Below are 21,532 nucleotides of genomic sequence, written 5' to 3' on the forward strand. Positions count from 1 at the left end.
TTTGAGATGTTGGTCATGGCAAGAATCAACTCTGGCCTCAGCAAGGACCTGGACCCACTGCAATTTGCCTATCGCCACAATAGGTCTATGGAGGACATGATCTCATTGGCTCTCCACATGGCCTTGGATCACCCAATCAAAATACCTATGTCAGGATGCTGTTTGGTGACTACAGCACAGCATTTAACATAATCATTCCTACAGTTCTGATTGAAAATCTCCAGGACCTGGGCACCTGTACCTCTCTCTGCAAATGGATCCTTGACTTCCTAACCTGAAGACCATAAACTGTGCGGATTGGGAATAACATCTCCACCTTGCTGACAATCAACACTTACCCCACCGCTCTATTCTCTTTGCACCCATGGCTGTGTGGCTAGGCTCAGCTCAAATACCATCTATAAACTTGCTGACAATACAACCATTGTTGGCAGAACCTCGGATGGTGATGAGAAGGCATGCAGGAGCAAGATATACCAGCTAGTTAAGTGGTGCCGCAGCAATGGCCTTGCACTCAGTGTCAGTGAGATAAGAACTGATTGTGGATTTCAGAAAGGGTCAGATGAGGTAACACAGACAAGTCCTCATTAAGGGATCAGAAGTGGAGAGAGTGAGCAATTTCAAGTTCCTGGGTGTCATTATCTTTCAGTACCTAATCTGGACCCAACATATTGATGCAGCTATAAAGAAGGCACGACAGCAGCTATATTTCATTAGGAGTTTGAGGAGATTTGGTTTGTTACCAATAACTCTCACAAATTTCTACAGATGTACTGTGGAAACCATTCTGCATCACCCTCTGGTATAGGAGGGCTACTGCACAAGATCGAAGTAAGTTGTAGAAAATGGTAAGATTAGTCAGCTCCATCACGAGCACTGGTCTCCCTACTATCCAAGACATCTTCAAGGAGCAGTGCCTCAGAAAGGCAGCATCCATCATGAATGACTCCCACCACCAAGGACATGCCCTCTTGTTATTGCTACCATCAGGAAGGAAATACAGAATCCTGAAGGCGCATACTCAGTGATTCAGTAACAGCTTCTTTCCTTCTGCTGTCCGATTTCTAAATGGATATTGAATCCATGAACACTACCTCACTACTTTTTTATTTCTATTTTTTTGCACAACTTACTTAACTATATATGTATTTACTTACTGAAATTCAGTTTTTTTTCTGTCTGTGACCATGTATTGCATTGTACTGCTGCCACAAAGTTAACAAATTTCAAGATATTGAACATGATTCTGATTCTGCAAACAATGAAAAGACAGCATTGCTTATTCAATGAGATAAATACAGATTTCTCCATCATTCCAAAAGATACTATTTAAATTCATGCCAGTTAGAAATTGATCACATCATGGATTAGTCTGATACTGGACATAAATTTGGGAACAAGGAAACAGGAACAAGTGCAGGGTTAGCATGTGAAATCTTAATATCACATTGGCCAGAACAATCAGAAAATAAGAAATAACTGAAATAGATGCCATTTAAGCTTGCTTCTCCAGCCATAAAATCATAGCTGATCTTCTACCTCAATGCTGTTTTCCTGCTCTGACTTCATCTCCCTTGATTTCCTTGGTGTCAAGGAACTTATCAATCAATACACTCGAGGTCTGAACCTCCACAACCTGCTGGGTTAGTGAATTCCAACAAATTATCTGAGTTTTGAAATTTCCCATGTCTTATTCTGAGATGATGAAGCCTGGTTCAAGGGTCTCAGTGAGAAAACAACCCCCTTTCATCCAGTCTTGTATGAATTTTCTAAGTTTCAATAAGATTCCCTTTGGGAATACAGGACTATAATATAACAATATGAGACCTGGAACTCGTTGGGTAAGTATACCAAAACCATACACACACAATTGAGAAATGAAAACCTTCAAATGATTATTTGGTTTTGTTAAAACAAATTCTTTCTATCAGCACAGGTGCTGTTTGATCTGATGGGTATTTCTGGCATTTAAGACAATTATTTAAGTTAGCACACATGCCAGCTGCATTTTATTTATTTATGGTTATAGTGTGGAATAGGATCTTTTGACCCATCAAGCTGTTGGCCACCAAGCAGCCCCTGACTTAACCCTATCCACAGGACAATTTACAATGACCAATTAACGTACCACCTAGTAGATCTTTGGACTGAGAGAGAAATCCGGAACAAACCCAAGCAGTCACAGAGAGAATGTACAGATTGTCGCAGGAATTGAACCTGTGCCACTGGTACTGTGAAGCATTGTGCTAACCATTACGGGACTGTGCCACCCCAAAATCTTAGGAACATAGAATTGGCTTAATAGCCCTATGTATTCACTGGAATGTCCAGCAGGAAAACAAACACTAAGTTACGCAATAGTTTTATAAATAAAAATGCCTTTGTCTGTGAATTGGAACACTTGCCTCACCTGGTTTCACCTACCATCTGCCAATGTGCTCCAATCCCCCCGACCGCACCTTCCCCCTTCCTCTTTAGTCCTGATGAAGGGTCGCGGCCCAAAACTCGACTGTTTAACTCCACAGATGCCGCCTGACCCGCTGAGTTTCTCCAGCATTTTGATGTGTTGCTCTGGCTTTCCAGCATCTGCAGAATCTCTTGTGTTCCTAACACAAGAGTTGTGGTGGTTCAGAGGAGTAGTCAAGTTTGCGTTTTATGTCGCGGAGTGAAATTTTTGCCCTCTGTTACTCTCCCTTGCAAACTTCCTGGACGAACTGCTTGCAGAAAGTGAATTCTTCTCTGTAAACAAGGGCTTTTGTGGCAACGGGACAGAGGTAGGGACAAAAGGCAATACAAATTTTATTTTGACAGTGTTCGGATGAATTATGTGTCTACTTAACTTATTTTATCGTAGATTAAAAAATACAGCTTTGTTGTGTAAATCTAAATACTTAAAATATTGACAGGTGAGTAACATTTAACGGACCACAAACGAGTTGGGATTACATATGATTTTATTGGGGTTTAGCCCGTCGAAAACAAATTTAGTCCTATACTTCTTCACTTCAGCGCAAATCATCTAATTATATATATATATACTGTAGTAATCAAAGGAAACAACTTTGTAGCAACATGGAGTCGTTATTAGTTTACTTTCTGAGTAATCAACGGGATTTTTTTCCCCCTCACATTATTTCTTTCCAGCCTTTCTCTGTTTTTATCTTCCCACAACGCTTCCTTTCTCCTTAAATGAGTTACTTCTGCCGGAATTTCAAATGGCCCGATGTTAGCCAATGGGCAGGTGCCGTGTGCGCATGCTCCAGGCTGCGGCTGCCGGAGCCCCTCCCCCTCTGGCCGGTCGGCGCGTGCAGTGTGTGTAGCGGCTGTCCGTTTGAGTTTTATTATAACAGTTCAGTCCTCAGACACGACCCGCTGTTTTATCAGGTGAAGCCGATGTTTCGCTGCTTTTGTAGTCTGTGCTCGCATCTAAGCCTGGCGGCGTTCGCTTTTTTTTAAAAAAAAGCCTAAGATATTGTCCAGGCCTTGCAGCTTGAGTGAGCGGGCCTGCTCCTCCTGGCAGATCTGATGAAACAAGAATTAACTCATTGGTGCAGCTGCTGTGTGAGAGGTGAACTAAAAGACTCAGTTTCTAAAGGTGAAATGTCAGCATTCAGCTGTGAACAGGTTATAAATAGAATGAGTCTTCTGGAGGGCTACTCAGACTGCTTAAATAGGGAGCAATCTATAGCTTTACTTAATTAGAGTTTCACTATTAGTGATAAATTCTGGTATTTAATTATCAGTAATTCACTGATATGTTAAATACGTGCCAAATTATCGGAAGCTTATAACGCAATTGTTATATTTTTACAGTTCGTCTTTTGGAAGATGCCTCCAAAAAAGGCAGACGGTGAAGTGAAATTACCACCCATCATTGGAAGATTTGGTACTTCGTTGAAAATTGGCATTGTTGGTTTACCAAATGTAGGGTAAGTTAAGTTTTATGGTGATGTGATCTGGCCTGAATTATATTAACGTTAACAAGTGTTCATGCTAGACTTAAATTAGCAATAGTTCAGTATCATTGCAAGATGAGGATTAATAGATTTGATTAATGCTGTTCAGTATTTCATGAAAAATATACTTGTCCAACCAAAGGTTGTTTAACTTCTAATAGAAACGCAATTTCCTTGAAGTTTATTTAGCTTCTTAGTGGGAGTTGTAAACTAATTACTAGCTTCTCCCTATTCTTTTGTGAACTGGGCTGCTTACTAGTGAACTGGTAATTTAACTTACTGCTAAAATAATAAGACAGTCTGGTGATTTGTACTGTATTAGATAATATGACTAATTTTATTTATTATATAAAATGCTTTAATTATACTTATTGTATTTAAGGAATACTTAGATTTTTATTTAAAAGCAAATAATTATTTTGGAAATAGATGCAAAAAGAAGGATGTCTTGCTACTTCATTCACAGCAAAATAAGTTTGGGAAGTATTTTGTGTATAGACTGTTCTGCATTATTATTATTAGTATTATCATTATAACAATCCTGTAATATATGCAGGACAGATGATGGGGGTATAAATACAACTGGACTAGAAATGCCCAGGCATCATCCCTGATGAAGATGGCAGAGTTTGTTATTGAAATGTTGGTTGTAATTGATACTTGTACCCTGCTGGAAGCCCGAGAAAAGTTTATTTGTCATATACGCTGGGAGAGCACGAGATGCTTTTTCAATCCTGTAACATTAGGAGAACAGTGATCTAGATTATATTAAGATTCTATGTGGATTTTGAAAGTAAGATGTTAGACGTAAAAGTCATTGCTTTTGGCAGGGAAAAACAAACGATTAAAGGCATTGGTAGGGTATGTGGGTATTTGGTTAATAATTGTAAAGTGCTGCTTTGTATTTAAAGGGCTAGTGGGGGGGACTGAATTGTCGAGGGGAGTAGAAACGGAAAGAAAATGAAAGGATGCAAGGAATGGAGGAAATGCGTGTGAAAACAATGGAAAAAGAAAAAGGACCTTGTGCTATCTTGGAGTATATGATGCATAAACTTCTCTTGGACTTCCAGTCGATTTTAACTGAAGTTTTGATGACAAACTCTGCCATCTTCATCAGGGATGATGCCTAGGCATGTCTAGTGTGGGATGGACAATGGGTGTGTGTGTGTGTATATATATACACACACACACACACACACACACACACACACACACACACCCCCCACCCCCACTGGACTAGACGTGCCGAGGCATCATCTCTGAAGATGGCAGAGTTTGTCATCGAAACGTTGGTTAAAATTGATACATGTACAGAAGCCCAAGAAGAGTTTAAGCAATGGAAGGATTGCTGTAATATTTCTGCGGTGCCTAACTTGTTAGAAATTGTTTACCCTGCTCTGTCACATGTAAATAAAGTAAAAGCCAAAGAGTATAGAAAGGCATTTAATAAAACACTATAGATGAGCTTCCAAAATAAGAGAAATATAGTTCTGCTTTGTCATAATCATGTTTGACATTTTGGATGAGCAATTAAAGTGGCAAGTTGCTTGAATTAAATAGTGTGTGTCATTGCTTCGAGTAGAATTAAAGTGCATGTATTTTTTTTTGAGGCACGTCACGCGATTAGAAAACATTTTTCTTCTCTTGTCAATGATTAATAGTAACATGTTTTTATATATACTATTGGCAGTCAATTATTGCCCAAAATATATGTGCAAGAGTCGATGGTGATGAGACCTACTTAAATCATGTTGCACTCCTTATGAAGGAAAATCCATGGTGCTGTTGTTGCTAAATTCCCATAATTAGAGCTTGTAGTGATGACAGATTAGTGATATATTTTCATGTAAGAATAGTGTTTACTTTGAAACTTGATGTTGTTCATGTGGATCTGCTCTCAGTCTTTTATGAGGTAGGGGAGTGTGTGTGTTTTCAGTGTGGTCAATGGAGTGCAAGTCAAATAGGCTGCTTTACTCTGGACGGACTTAGTCATAGAGGTAAACAGTTTGGAAACGAGCCTTTTGGCCCAACCGGTCCATGCTGACCAAGATGGCAATGTAGTCCCATTTGCCCATAACCTAAACTTTTACAATTTGTGTACCTGTCCACTGACTTTTAAAAGTTGTTAATGTATGACCCTCAACCACTTCCTCTGTCAGCTCATTCCATATTGATTCCACCATTTGTGTGCTTAACCAAAAAAGTTACACCTCAAGTTCCTATTAAATCTTTCTACTCTCACCTTTAACATATATCCTCTAGCTCTTAATTTCCCAACCCTAGGAAAAAGACTTAGATGCATTTACCCTGTCTATGCCCCTTATGATTTTCTACTCTGTGAAGTCACCTCTGTCTCAAGAAATAAAGTCCTACAAACACAAAAGCTGCAGATGCAGGAAATCCAAAGAAACACACACAAAATGCTGGAAGAACTCAGCAGCCAAGCAGCATCTATGGAAAAGAGTAAACAGCGGTCGTTTCGGCCCGAGACCCTTCATTAAATCTTAGCTTGTTTAACCTCTCCCTATAACTCATTCCCTCAAGTCCTGGTAGCACCCTTATAAATCTTTTCTGCACTTCTTCCAGTCTAATCTTAATTCCAGTTCAACATCTTTAGTATAGCAGGGCAACCAAAACTGAACACAATATTTCCAAATACAGCGTCACCAGCCTCCTGTACAAACTCTCCATGATCTCCCAAGTGTCATGATTTATGATGGCCAACATGCCAAAAACATTCTTCACCACATTGTCTTATTTGTGACTCCACTTTCAGTGAACCATGCACTCTAATATCCCACTGTTCCACAGCACTCTCCAGGGTCCTGCCATTCAAAGCCTACCTGAATTTGCTTTTCCAAAACTTAACTTGGACTTATCCAAATTAAACTCTAATTCAAATGCACACCTTGGTATGTTAAACGTGGAGACAGTACACTTAAGGGTAAGACCCTTTAAAGTATTAATGAGCAGAGGGACCTTGGGTTCATAGTTCCCTAGAAGTGGTTACACAGGTTGATAGGGTAGCTAAGGCATATGGCATACTTGTCTTTGTTAGTCAAGGCATTGTGTCAAGGATTGGTTGCAGCTTTTATAATACTCTAGTTAGGCTGTATTTGAAGTATTGCATATAGTTCTGGTCCCCCCGTTATAGGAAGGATATCGAGGCTTTGGAGAGGGTGTAAAGAGGTATACTGGGATGCTGCCTGAATTAAAGGGCATGTTGTATAATTAAAGGTTTGACAAACTTGGGTTGTTTTCTCTGGAGAATTGGAGGCTGAGAGGGGATACAATAGACAGTATATTTTTCCAAGGGTATTCAAGCCAAGGGGGTAATTTCAAAGGACATACAAAGGGCAAGGTTTTTACACAGTGCTGTTCTGCTTGGTTGGTGGTAGAGGCAGATGCATTAAGATTTTTAAGAGGCATTTAGATGGGCAAATGAACATGAGGAAAATAGAACGATCTGGATATTATGTGGGCAAAGGAGATTAGTTTAGTTAACTGTTTGATTACCAACTTATTTGGTTTGGCACAATATTGTGGGCTGAAGGCCCTGTTCCAGTACTGTTCTGTGTTCTAAACTCCATTTGCCATTCCTCAGCCCATTTGCTCGGCTGATCAAGCACTCTCTGTAATCTTTGATGACCTTTTTCCACCTATATCACCTAGTTTAGTCGTTTTCAGACTTGCTATGTCATGTGTATTGTTATCCAAATTGTTGATGTAGATCAACGGTCCCCAACTACCGGGCTACGGACTGGTGCCAGACCGCAAAGCATCAGCTGCACCTTTCCTCTTTCCCTGTCACCCACTGTTGAGCCATTACGCATGTGAGGTCAACCCGCGCGTCATCCATGTCAGCGCAGGAAGGAGATCAACTCCTCGAGCTTGCAAATGACGGCGGGCTGAAAAGTATGTTTGACATAAAATCTATGCCGGCATTCTGGATCAAAGTCAAGGTTAAATATCCTGAGATAGCCATGAATGCACTGAAAACGTTGCTTCCATTTCCAACATATCTCTGCAGTGAATGCAACGAAAACTAAATTGCGGAATAGACTGGACATAAGGAACCCCCTTTGAGTATCACGTTCTCCCATCACCCCTCAATAGGACTGTCTCGTTGCGGGGAAACAAGCCCAGGGCTCCCACTGATTCAGTAATGTTAGTGTGTTGCAATGATTTTATATGTTCATACGAGGAAAATATGTGCTGTGTGTTTAATATCCAAACGTTACTTAAAATGTTATGATGCTATTGACTTGTAAGTGACTTATATAACCATATAACAATTACAGCACGGAAACAGGCCATCTCAGCCCTTCAAGTCCGTGCCGAACGCTACTCTCATCTAGTCCCACTGACCTGCACTCAGCCCATAACCCTCCATTCCTTTTCCTGTCCATATACCTATCCAATTTTTATTTAAATGATAATATTGAACCTGCCTCTACCACTTCTACTGGAAGTTCGTTCAACCCTTACTTCAAGCTCCCCTGACCTCCCCTGATAATTGACTTATCACTATATTCATGCAAGGAAAATATGCGGTGTGTTTAATATTAAATTCGTCAGATAAACCCTTTTAGAAACAAAATTGAGTGTATTAGCCACTTACCACCTATATCCCGGTTGTGATTAACACCCCCCCCCGGCGAACAGAATTGCCAAAAACGACTTGTAAATCAGCACATACACGCATGCGCACTGGTGCCCGCGCAAGGCTTCATGGTCATTGTAGTCTTTCTTGGGGTAAACAACATGTTTGACTGCTACTCCTGTCCGTTGGCAACCCTACCTTCCCCCCCCCCCCCGGGTCAGCCGGTCCGCAAGAATATTGTCAATATGAAACCGGTCCGCAATGCAAAAAAGGTTGGCGACCCCTGATGTAGATGACAGGTAACAATGGGCCAGCACTGACCCCAGAGGCACAACATGAGTCAGGATTCCAGTTTCAGGTGTATGGTGTGTCCCAGAATGTTGATGATTTTTCCTCTTTTAATAATATGTAGTTTTGACTTTTCTTTCAAAAAATGGCTTTTTTCTTTATGGACCCCTTGTGCATTTTGACTCTTTTCGTCAATGTTTCATAATCCAAGTAATTCCCTCTGGATACTGAAGGTTTTAGTTTACCCTACCTAGAAATATGTTCATTTAAGTTTACAACAGTGTATGTGGTACTAGTGCAACCTGAAAATGTAAGTGAATACATCCAAAACCCAAATCTCCACTTTTAGATTAAACTTTTATTCATGAAAAACACATCACCTTTACCAGGGCCCCATTTTGAGTCAAAATTGTCTAAGGATGCAATAGAAACAGCCATATAAATACATTACTTCTAAGAGCAGATCAGTGGGTGGGTGTCCTTCCTGTAGTATGTGAATGTTAGCTGGCTTTACAAAGTCTTTCCACTGTTAACAGGATGATGTGTGCAAACTGGCTTTTTGGATTAGTATGTTGAGGTTGTATGGGGTCATTTTGGAGAAAGTTACTATAACCTGATAGAATTCTTAATTTAGCTTAAATGTGGAAAAACTTAAATCTGAAACGAGGATCCTAAATTTAAATTTGCGTAGAGTACAATCAGAAAATGCCTGCATAATTAAATAAATACCTGTGCCATCTTCTGTAGAGGGAAAAAAAGACAAAGTTGTCAGGTATATTAGGGAACCAAGGATTTAATGAAAGTAGGGAACGAAAGGAAATCAGTGTTTTAAAAAGAACTGCTGGAACACTGTTTAAAATTGCATGTATTTCAATGCAGGTAACTTAACTGGTAATATAGACAAACTGAGAATGTGGATTGCCTCTAGGGGAACTGGGATATTGTGGCCATAATAGAAAAGTGCCTGAGAGAAGGGCAGGACAGGTCAATGTTCTGGGATACTTATGCTTTAGGCGTGACAGAGAAACAGGTAATAGTGAAGTGAGTGTAATGGGCAGTAGTATGGCAGTTAGCTTAATGCTTTACAATGCCACCAATTGGGGTTCATTTCCTGCTGCTGTCTGTGAGGAGTTTGTGTATTTTCCCTGTGACCTTGAGTTTCCTTTGAGTGCTGTGGTTTTCTCCCACATTCCAAAGCCATACAGGTTAGTAAGTTGTTGGCATGTTATGTTGGCACCGGAAGCATGGAGACATTTGCAGGCTGCCTCCAGCACATTCTCTGATTGTTGGTTGTATGTTTTGATGTAATCTTTCCCTTTTTAATAAGGGAAGATGTAATAGCAGTGAGGATATTCTTGAGGATCATTTAACGAGGGCACTTAGAAATAAGAGAGGGACAGTTACCTTTGTAGGACTTCATTAAGAAACCCCTCCCCTCCCCCTATAGTCAATGGAAACTTGAGCAAATGTGTCAAGAAATTGCATGTAGTTGTGGTAGTAGTAGGGAAGTGCTAGTGGAATATTTCAATTTTCCCAGTATCAACAAGACCATCCAGAGTGCAAAGGGTCTTAATGGGGCAGAGTTTGGGTGGTGCCTTCAAGACAGTTTTCTCATGTGATATATAGAGCGTATGTGGGCAAGGGCAACACTGGACGTCTCTTAGGGAATGAGGTAAGCCAGTTAACTTAAGTAGCAGTTGAGCATTTTGGGTCCAGGGGCGTGATTCTGTTAGTTTTAAAATACAGTGGACTCCAGGTAAATGGGACATATTGGGACCAATTCATTTTGGTCCGATTAAGTGGCTGTCCCAATTACCAAAATTCTCAGGAAATAGTTAAAAAGGTTAAAAAAAAGATAAACAGCTTTTTAACTGAGTAACAAATTCTGTATTTAAATGGAATACAGAACAAATTAGAACATTACAAAAACTAGTACAGTACCATAAAATTTATTCCTAAGTTATCAAGAGAGGTATTAATCCAGTGTATGTACTTAAGCCTAACTGCTTGAAACTGCAGTGATCAAAACAGTTCTGAATTCTCTTACTGCTTATTACTTGCCAACTATCCTTGAGGAAAATCACTGCTCTTTGAACATAAACAGGAGAAGATGGCAGCACGATGCAGCGCGTGTGGCCACTCCTGTGAATGATATCTGTAATCTGTCAGGTAGGGGACCGTGCACAATTCTGATTTGATGGAGACAAGACGTGAGAGTACGGAGGAACATCTGGAGAAACTTTTGAAATGCCAGCTTTGCTGCCGCTGCTACTGTGTGGTCCTGAATCTCCGGAGGAGAAGGCCCCGAGTCCTTGGCTTTGCTTGTTTCGGTGGCCGGGGCGAGGTCGAAGGCCCTCGGCAGAGGATGGTGCTTGGAAGGCTGTATTGGAGGGGCTGGTCGGAGGCTTGAAGTTTTTGGAATGGACGGACTCAGTGTCAGCTGTGGTCAGGTGCTTCCAATGCATCGGCAGTTGTTGGTGCCTGGAGGTTTATGGCAGGGAGTTTCTCCCTTTTGCCACCTGCTATCAGGGACTTGGGAGTCGATTGGGACTTCGAGACTTTTTTTTGCCGTGCCCATGGTCTGCTCTTTATCAAATTATGGTACTGCTTTGCACTGCTGTAACTATATGTTATAATTATGTGGTTCTGTCAGTTAGTCTTTGGTTTGTCCTGTTTTTCTGTGATATCACTCTGGAGGAACATTATATCATTTCTTAATGCATGCATGCATTTCTAAATGACAATAAACAAGGACTGAGTTCTAAATCTAAATAAACACATTTAAGTGATGCTATTTAAAAACTGTAAGGTCTAATTATGGTGTAGTGTCTTACGGCACATGACGTGCATGCGACTAACACTAATTATAAGCGATTTGGCAATAGTCTGCTGTCCCAATTAAGTGGCATAGTGTCCCAAATAAATGGGAATCCTTTCTACTTGATTTGTTTTTTGTTCTTTAGGAGTTGTCCCAAATATGTAGCTGCCCCAGTGAACCTATTGCCCAATTAACTGGAATCCACTGTAGTTATAGAAAATAGTAGAATAGGTCCACGGGTTGAAGTCCTGAACTGGAGCAAGGCCAACTTTGACATTAGGTAGGATATAATTTGGGTTGACTAGATTAGCTATTTAAAGGAAAAGGAACATTTGGCAAGTGAGAGGCTTTTGAAAATGTCATTTGAGTTCAGGGCATCATATTCCTGTTAGGGTGAAGGGTAGACAAACATTTAAAGTATTTTAATTAAGGTATTTAAAGCCTGGCTAATGAGAAGTTGAGGTTCTGTAAGGGAAGAAACTGGGGAGAGTACATTGCTTTTATGCAGTTAGAAACAAATTAATCCTTCAACAAATATGAAAAGTTTAAGAGCAGGCTGAAGAGGGTAATCAAGGAAGGTAAAATGAGGGTAAGAGGTGGATTTAACAGCAGAGTTAAAGATAATTCCAATTATATTAACAGCACAAAGTCAAGGGGGTGGGATTGGTGGGGGATCAACTATGTCCTGTAAAAGGCCATCAGAACTACTTGTGTGTGGAACTGCAGATGGCCAAAATTTTTCATGTATTTTTCTCCTTGGTGTTTACAAATGAGAATATTATGGATGCTGAAGAAACAAGTGCAATATAAGCTGATGCTCTGTGGATAGCTCACAAAACTACTAGATATTCTACAAGATGTACTTCTGAATGATCACTGCAATCTGCTGCCTGTAGTTTCCCTTTAAGAAATGTACTTTTGAACAGTCTCAACAAACTAGCGATTTTACAATCTCCTGAAGGTTTTGGTAAATTTGACTCTCAGGAAGTGAACAAAGCTCGGCCATTGCCGAGCTGGATTTGAAGCCAGATTAAAATGTTGATACCTGAGAGAGGAAAACGAACCAATGTTCAGCCCCACTACTCTGTGCCATGTGAGCTCGTCCTAGCTGCTTTCGTTTGACCTGCTTCCCCTCCTGCTGCAGGTGTAGGATTCTTGGATCCCACACCTCTAGGTTCAGGAATAGTTGTTGCCCTGCAACCACTGGGCCCCTTGGCCAGTGTGGATGACTTTACTTGGCTCAGCACTGGACTGTCTCCACAGCCTGTAGACTCACTTTCAGGATTCTGCAGCTCATGTTCTCTGTATTATCTATTTACTTTCTTTATTATTTGCATGGTATGTCCTCTTTTGCATATTGGATGTCTGTTGGTTTTTGTTATCTAGGTTTTTCATGTGTTCCGTTGTGTTTCTTTAGTATAGGTGCCTGCAAGGAAGTGAATCTCAAGGTTGTATATGGTACACATAATTAGATGATAAATTTACTTTTGAACTTTTGATAAGTAGAACATGTGCATATCACAAAGGAAGGAGGTACTTGCAGCATTGAGCTGGGCAAATCCCCAGGGCCTGACCAGGTGCAACCCTGGACTTTATGGGAGACCAGGAAAGAAATTGTGGGGGCCCTTGTAGGGATATTTGCTTTGTCATTTGCTGCTGGTAAAGTTCCGGAAGATTAGTTGGTCCTTGCTCCATTGCTCAAGAATGGTAGCAAGGACCACCCAGGGAACAATTGGCTGGTGAGTCTGATTTCAGTTATAGAGAAGTTACTGGAGGGAATTCTGAAGGACAAGAACTATATCACTCGGATGCTCAAAGCTTAATCAGGAATATTCTGCATGTTTTTGTGCCTGGGAAGTAATGTCTGAATAATCTTTAAGGGGATAAATGAAGGTAGGGAGTGGAAATTGTCTATTTGGACTTTAGTAAGGCCTTTGATAAGGTCTGGGAGATTAGGTCACATGGGTTTCTGGGAGCTGGTGAGGTGGATTCAGAATTGATTTGGTGATAAGAAGCAGAGGGTGATGGTTGTAGGTTGACTTTCCATCTGGAGGCATGTGATTAGTGGGATGCCCCAGGACTCAGTGCTGGGACCTCTTTTATTCATTATTTCTGTAAAAGATTTGAATGTACAGAGTGTACAAGGCATGATTAGCTGGTTTATTGATGGTACTAAATTAGGGGTTCTTACTGATAGTAAAGTGGATTATGATGATTTGCAGAGATCTTAATCAGAGATGGGCTGAGTAATGGTAGATGGATTCTACCATTACTAGATTTCCAGTGTGAGGCTTTGGACAGTCAAACCAGGGTATGATTTGTATGGTGAATGGCAAGGCACTGACAGGAGGAGTAGGACAGAGGGACCTGGGAGTGCAAGTGCACAGCTGAAAGCGGCCGTGCAGGTATAGACAGGGTGGTGAAGAAATCATTTTGCATGCTGACCTTCATCAGGCAGGGCAATGAGTTTAGGATTAGGAACGTGTTGCAGTTATATGTCATTAATGTGGCCACAAATTTGGTAACTCTGTTATAGGAAAGGTATTATAAAGCTGGAGAGTGTGCAGCAGAGATTGGCGAGAGTACGGCCTGGATTAAAATGCCTGAGTTATGGGGGAGAGGTTGCCCACAGGAGATCTTTATTTCCTGGAGTGAAGGAGAGTGAGGGGTGACCTCATAGAATTTTATAAAATCATAACCTGCCATAGAGAACGTCCCATAAAGATACACCAGACTGATTTCTGTGATGGGACTGGCTCATTCTTTTTGAGATTAGGTGGACTTAGTTTCTATTTACTGCAGTTTAGAAGAATGTGATGAGATCTAATTGAAACTGGCACAATTTTGACAGGATGTGGAATGGGTGCTTTCCTTGCCTGGATGCCTAGAATGTGACATCACAATCTTGGCTTCCATGGCAAGATTTAAGTTTAAGGTTTAAGATGGTGCAAGTGAAATGTGGTGACCCTCAACTGGCAGCATACAAATCTGACCATATTAATCACTTTTACTGGACAACAATTACTGCAATCAATAGCCTGTAGCTTCACCTTTTGGAGTTAAGTTTTTGAACTGCCTGTACGACCTGACATTTTTGCGATGTCCTGGGGGATTTAGCTGCTTGGTGGGTACAAGCCAAATTGAGGTGTTGGGGCCTTGGCCCGAAAGCAAGGAATGAGCTGATGTTTGGCTAATGCTTGAGTGGACTTGGGGGGGTCGAATTGAAGTGCAGGACCTGGGCCCAAGATTGAGGAAGAAGCCAATGTTTGGCTGATTTAAGTGCAGGGGCAGTTTGAAAAGGTTGGGGTGTCAGGGCTGGAGGCAGAGGAAGGGCCACTTTTCAGCTTACTGCTCTGCGAAGTTTGCTTAGCTGTGCTCTGAACTGAGGCCGTGGCCTGCAACCAACAGGCTCCGTTTCTGGCTGTAGTTGTGGTTGTGGACTCATTTTCGTGAACTTTAGTTCTGTGTTTTTTGTTTACTTTTTTTTAATAAGGTTTATTCTTTTTTTTCCACATTGGGTGTTGGACAGTTTTTCTTAAAATGGGTTCTAATGGTTTTGCTACCTATAAGAAGACAAATTCAAGGTTGAACGTAGTATACTTCAATAATAAATGTACTTTTGAACTTGAAGAGATTTGAGACTTCCTTCACTCAGGATGGTCAATCTGTGGATTTCATTACCACAGATTTCATTCATCATTCGTCAAGTTGCTGAATATACTTCAGAAGGAAGTAAACAAATTTCTTGATGCAGAGGTGTTAGGAGAGAGTGGGAAGAATATATTAACACAGATGGTTAACTGTAATCACATTGAATGGTGGAGTGAGGAAATGGTTTTCATTTGTTCTTATTTTCTGTGTGGGGCACAAATGAGTGCAGTGGAGAATGTTGCATTTGCTGAATGACTACATCTTCAACAGCACATAAGCAGGACTAGTAATCTGTTCTCCCATTTACCTTCCAAAGTGTTTCACTATCACCAGTTGCATTGTACTGTGTGTACCATGTACTAATGCTTTACGGTTAGTTAGACTTTTCCAATATTTTTCAAACCTGTAACCTCTACCAAAGACAAAATAGCATGTATGAGAATACTACCACCTGCAGGGTCTCTTAGAAAGTTAATTGTTGACCCTTCGTTGCCCTGCTGGACATACCGACTGTGTGGTGAAAAAGGCACAACAGTGCCTCCTTCACCTCAGATAGTTGAAGAAGTTTGATATTGCTCCCCCAAGTCCTAAGAACATTCTATGGGGGCACAACTGAGAGCATCCTGACTAGCTGCTTCACTGCCTGGTATGAGAACTGTACTTCCCCCAATCATAGGACTCCGCAGAGAGTGGTGCGGACAGCGCAGTGCATCTGTAGATGTGAACTTCCTACTATTCGGGGACATTTACAAAGACAGGTATGTAAAAAGGGCCTGAAGGATCATTGGAGACCTGAGTCACCCCAACCACAAACTGGTCCAGCTGCTGCCATCTGGGAAATGGTACCACAGCATAAAAGTCAGGACATCAGACTGATTAATTCATGCTGACACAACTGCATTTCTTTTTTTAAAGTTTATTTTTATTGAAGGAATGACACAATACAGAATATGTAATGTATTATATTTTCCTCTGTTTTGCTTTTATATCTTACCCTTAAACAAAACTCCCCTTACCCGCCCTCCCCGAACATACCATGGCAGCTAATATATTTACAATACAACACTTCACAAATACAAGTTTACAGACATTTTACTGCCATACCCCCACATTCCTTCAAGACGAAGGCCCACACACATCCACAACACGTCAGATGATCCAGAATACACTCATATTACAATGCATCAACCACCCTGTGAGGTAATCCATATGTGCGTTAAAAGGGAGCAAATCCCGAAGTACAATCAAATGCCCCCAACTGGTAGGGAATTCCTTAAGACTTCCAAAATATGACAAGAAAGGTCCCCATTTTGAATAGAACTTTTTCACAGACCCCCTCAGAGTAAATTTAATCTTTTCTAGTTTCAGAAAAAACATTACGTCCTCTAACCAAGCAGCAGCAGATGGGGGAGTGGCAGATTTCCATGCTGCATTGTATTCCTTTGCTACATTGACTGTCCTGTTGTTCAATGCGACAATCTTCACAATGTGACAACTACAAGAAAAATGTCGTGAACAACATCAATCTTTGTACATGGTATTTATCGACCTCACCAAAGCCTTTGACTGGGTATCAAGGGAACTCCTGTGGGATGTCCTGTCCACCTGTGGATGCCCTGAAAAGTACGTTCAAATCCTGAGACTCCTCCATGATGGCATGCTTGCCACAGTCATGGTCAGCAACAGTAACTGTGAGCCTTTTCAAGTTAGATCAGGAGTAAAACAGGGATACGTGATTGCCCCAACTTTGTTCACCATCTTCATTGTGACAATCATCCACATTATCAAGGATGACCTACCCCCAGGAGTCGAAATTGTCTACAGAACAGATGGCAGACTTTTCAATCTTGCCCGTCTCAAATCCGGAATGAAGACATCCACGAGTTCCCTTGTCAAGTTCCAATATGCAGATGACAACAGTGTTGCAGCTCTTTCAGAAACCCACCTACAACAGATTCTGACTGCCTTCAACCGTGCATACATGAAACTTGGACTTATCATCAGTTCAAGAAGACTCAGATCATCTATCAACCTTCACCAGTTCAGACAAATCTGATAGAACCATCAATTCAACTTGGTGAAACAACCCTGGAAAACGTGGACCACTTTCTGTATCTTGGAAGTCACCTCTCCTCCAATGTCGACCTTAATGACGAGATCTAACATCGTCTTAAATGCATTGGAACAGCTTTTGGACGTCTCCGAACAAGAGTCTTTCATGATCGTGACATCCGAACAGACACCAAAATGATAGTGTACAAAGCTGTGGTAATCCCAATGCTCCTGTATGCATCAGAAACCTGGACAACATACCAACGCCATCTGAAGGCACTTGAAAAGTTCCATCAATGCTGTCTTCGAAACATCTTAAATATCAACTGGGAAGATAGAAGAACCAACGTCAGTGTGCTAAATGAAGCAAAGACAACAAGCATTGAAGCCTACATCATCAAGAACCAATTAAGATGAAGCGGTCATGTTGTTCAGATGAAAGACGAACGTCTGCCGAAACAAATCTTTTACTCCCACCTTAAAGAAGGCAAACGTAAAAGAGGCAGACAACAGAAGAGATTCAAAGACGTCTTAAAAGCCAACATGAAGAAATGTAACATCGACATCCAACAATTGGGAAACCAGTGCCAAGGACAGGAAACTCTGGCAAGCCATCATCCGAGAAGGAACAGCAACTTTCGAAGCCAACAGATATGCAGAATTAGAAGAAAAGAGAAGAAGATGGAAAGAGGCAGCAACAACCAAAGCCTGATCTGCCATCTGGAATTACCCGTCCTGAATGTGGAAGAACTTTCAAAGCCGAGATTGGACTCATAAGCCACTTGAGAGCCCATAAATAGATCAACAGAACAAAGACCATCATCCTCGACCTCGAGGGATAACCACGACGACCTGTTGTACATACTATTTATTATAAATTCCTATAAATTGCACATTGCACATTTAGATGGAGACAGAACGTAAAGATTTTTACTTGTAAATGAAGGATCTAAGGAATAAAGTCAATTCAGTTGTTGCTGGGTCTAAATCTTAGAAACTCAAGCCAGAGTATTGTGAGAATATTTTCACTTTTTGTAGAACCCACATTCCAAAAAATGAGTACCAAAGTGTCTTGACTATTTAAAGTACTGTTGGAATCTAGATCAGTCAACCTTTTGACTGTGTAGCAGATTTATAGTTTAGTTATAAATCTAAGTCAGTTTTAGAATTTGATTAACTTGGAGCATGGGAACTTCTCTGCAGCATAGTACTTAGCTGGAAGGTTTAAAACTGAGCTGCCATTTGCATTTCCATTACCAGTGCTGCAATTATAATATGTGAGGTTGGTCACTTCACATTGTAAACACGAATATAGGAATTTATAATAGGTAAAATTAACCACAAATGTAAGCATATTTGATATTTTAATATTCTAAATTCAGGTTTTAAGAAAATATTTTATAAAGAATATCCATGAATAGTTTGGACGATAGTGTGTGATCTTAAAAAAATGAGTTTGGATAAAATTTGAGCAACATACAAAGTTTTTTCTATCCAAGTCTCAGTTATAAAATATCAATATAATAAAACTTTTCACTTGTGCTTTAATTGCTTTATTTAACAGTTCTTTGTAGATTATCTTTGAAGCATTTAATAAATTTTAGTATGTGTATTGGATCAATAGACTAAATAGAGGGTTTGGTAGCATCGTGGTTAAAATTATTGGATGGGTATCTGGGGGCCTGGATTAATGATCCAGAGAAATGAGTTTGAACCCTCCATACCTGTTGTGGAATTTACACTTATTTAATTAGATTAATCTGGAGTATAGTATTGGTGCAGTAAAGTACAAATTATGTGATTATGCTTGCCTTATCTGGTCCAAGTGTAAGGGGGTTTCGACTTTTATGTTACTGCGGAGGCTAATTAAAATGGCATCTTTGTTATGTTAATCTGGGGAATGCGGCTTTGTTGTGTTAAATGCTGAGAAAGTTTGCGCTAGCAGCTTGTTTCGCTTTTGAGTGTGATAAGAGAGTGCTATTAACCAATTGGGATAGTTGTTATGGTTTTGATGTATTTGAAGATACTGTATGCGCGGGGTTTTGGGGCAGAAGGCGGGAGAGCGAGTCAGAGGATGGATGATGTGCTGTGATGTCCGCTAATGGGGTCGGACCCCGAGGAGGGCGTTCGGCGAGGAGACGGAGACAGACTCGTATGGAGCGTCTGGTCGACCACCGTTGTTGGTCCCAGGCGGCCGGTCGAGGTGGTCTAAGGGGGTCGCAGGGTGAAGAAGAAGGTCCTTGAGCTCCAACGGTTTTTGTGCACGAAGAGATTGAACTTTGATAAGTGTGGCGCCTTTTATTTTCCTTTTATATTTTATTCTCTCTTAATTATATAGTTCCAGTAATATCTATAAACTGTAAATCATTTAATCGTATCTGGTGTATTGTCTGTTATTTGGGTGGCGTGGGGTACATCACACAGCATCCACACAAACGAATTACCCAGTTTGCCGGGGCCGAGGGCTGTTTCCCTAGACGACAGCGAGCCGAGCGACCCTGAGGGTGGCCGGGAGGGGGGGGCTACACAAGCTATACCTGAATGGCAATCCACTCTATTTAAGAGCAATTTAGGATATAAATAAAGCACTGTCCTGCATGTGATAGCTGCATCTCCACTATGAGGATGCCTGGAACAATAATGCATGTTTTTAAAACTCTTGTGAATATTATTAACCCGGCTCTTTGTACAGACTTTTTCCATTTAAAAAAATAACTATGAAAGAGGCAAGGTGATGAAGGGTCTCAACCTGAAACATTAACTGTATTCATTTCCAGAGATGCTACCAGACCTGCTCAGTTCCTTCAGTATGTTGTGTGTGTTACTCTAGATTTCCAGCATCTGCAGTCTCTTGTGTTCAAGATGGTGATACTTTTAAAAACGCGCAGTGCTGTTCCAGGACAATAAAAAATGAGAACTTGCGAAGGATGTGTTGTTACTTGTTATATCACAATGTTCCCAATTTCAGGCTTGTATTGGTTTTACTCTAGAGCAGTGGTCAATATTTGACGCTGCCACCCAGGTTCCTTTACCAGTGAAATCACTGAAGCCTACCGAGAAACGCTTTGACAGGTGGATAAATCAACAGCCTGGATTTACTGAATGTCAAAAATGTTATTGTACTGGAATGATCTGATCTTTTTCACATATTGAAAATCTTCAAGCTACCAAAGATTAATGATGCTACTAAAATTTTTTACAACACACAAAACACTTATATTTGTTATCTTAATTAATTCACAAGCTAAATTAAAACGTACTTCAATCTCTTGCTGCTATTCCTAATTTTTGAAATGAATGGAGTTGCTACTTTAGGTGTAACATTAAGGTTCAATGCTTACATTTTCAGTGCAATTGCTGGGAAACTTAGTAAACCATTGCTGGGGTTTAGATTAGTTGTGCAGTTATAGAAGTTGAGGTGAGGATCGCTTGAAGTTTGGAATGTCTGCTTCACTTACCTGGAACAGTAATTGCTGTGGTCGTTTTAGACCTGTCTTCAAAACAAAGATGTGTACTCTTCTGCAGCCTTATTTCCATTTCTACTACTCTTATTGTCCTTTCTTTTATTTCCTTTTTCCTTTGTAGAAACTTTTTGAGGTTGGGTTGAGATATGAGTGAGACATTTGTTGAGACTTTGAAAGAAGCCATATGGTGCCATAATACTGTGGTGCTGTTGGTCATGGAGGAGACAATTTCCTGGAGTATCAGCAAGTCTATCAGCCCTTGAGTAACAGTCACTCTGTTCATAGATTACTTTTGTGGTGGTTAATTAAGATCCTGCCATGCACTCTCCAACTTGCCACTCTTTCAGTGTCTCGTTTCATCTTCAGCCCCTTACCATTTCAGTATCAAAATGAAATGACTCGGAACAATTATTTTTCACCTTTGTCAGTCTTTTTCTTACACTTTTGAATAGCAATTTAAGTTTGCTTTTGTGCAAATCATTACTTCCTGACTGGTAGTTCTACCACAAATCTACCCGTTTCTCTCCAGTGGGAAAGAGTACAGACTTCTCCAGAGATTTTCTTAATACTGTTATCCTCTTTTGGTATCATCCAGTCACCCTATTCTTTTCCACAATATTTAAAAATTTATATTAATTTTAAATACACAGCATTGCAACTTAATAATCTGGAATCATTTTGTACAGTCTTGAGTATTTCA

At 40.5% G+C, this 21,532-nt stretch overlaps 1 protein-coding gene across 1 annotated transcript in view; it reads left to right on the forward strand.

Moving 5' to 3' along the window:
* Window positions 1–3,280: 3,280 nt before the first annotated feature.
* Window positions 3,281–21,532, forward strand: part of ola1 (Obg-like ATPase 1) — a 173,465-nt gene continuing 155,213 nt past the window's right edge. Inside the window, exons 1-2 of the mRNA XM_063050101.1 lie at window positions 3,281–3,384; window positions 3,814–3,929. Coding sequence (XP_062906171.1) covers window positions 3,829–3,929 — 101 coding nt within the window. The 5' untranslated portion in view covers window positions 3,281–3,384; window positions 3,814–3,828. The remainder of the gene's footprint in view (window positions 3,385–3,813; window positions 3,930–21,532) is intronic.

Source organism: Mobula hypostoma, chromosome 6, assembly GCF_963921235.1.
Source record: "Mobula hypostoma chromosome 6, sMobHyp1.1, whole genome shotgun sequence".
Classification (NCBI taxonomy): domain Eukaryota; kingdom Metazoa; phylum Chordata; class Chondrichthyes; order Myliobatiformes; family Myliobatidae; genus Mobula; species Mobula hypostoma.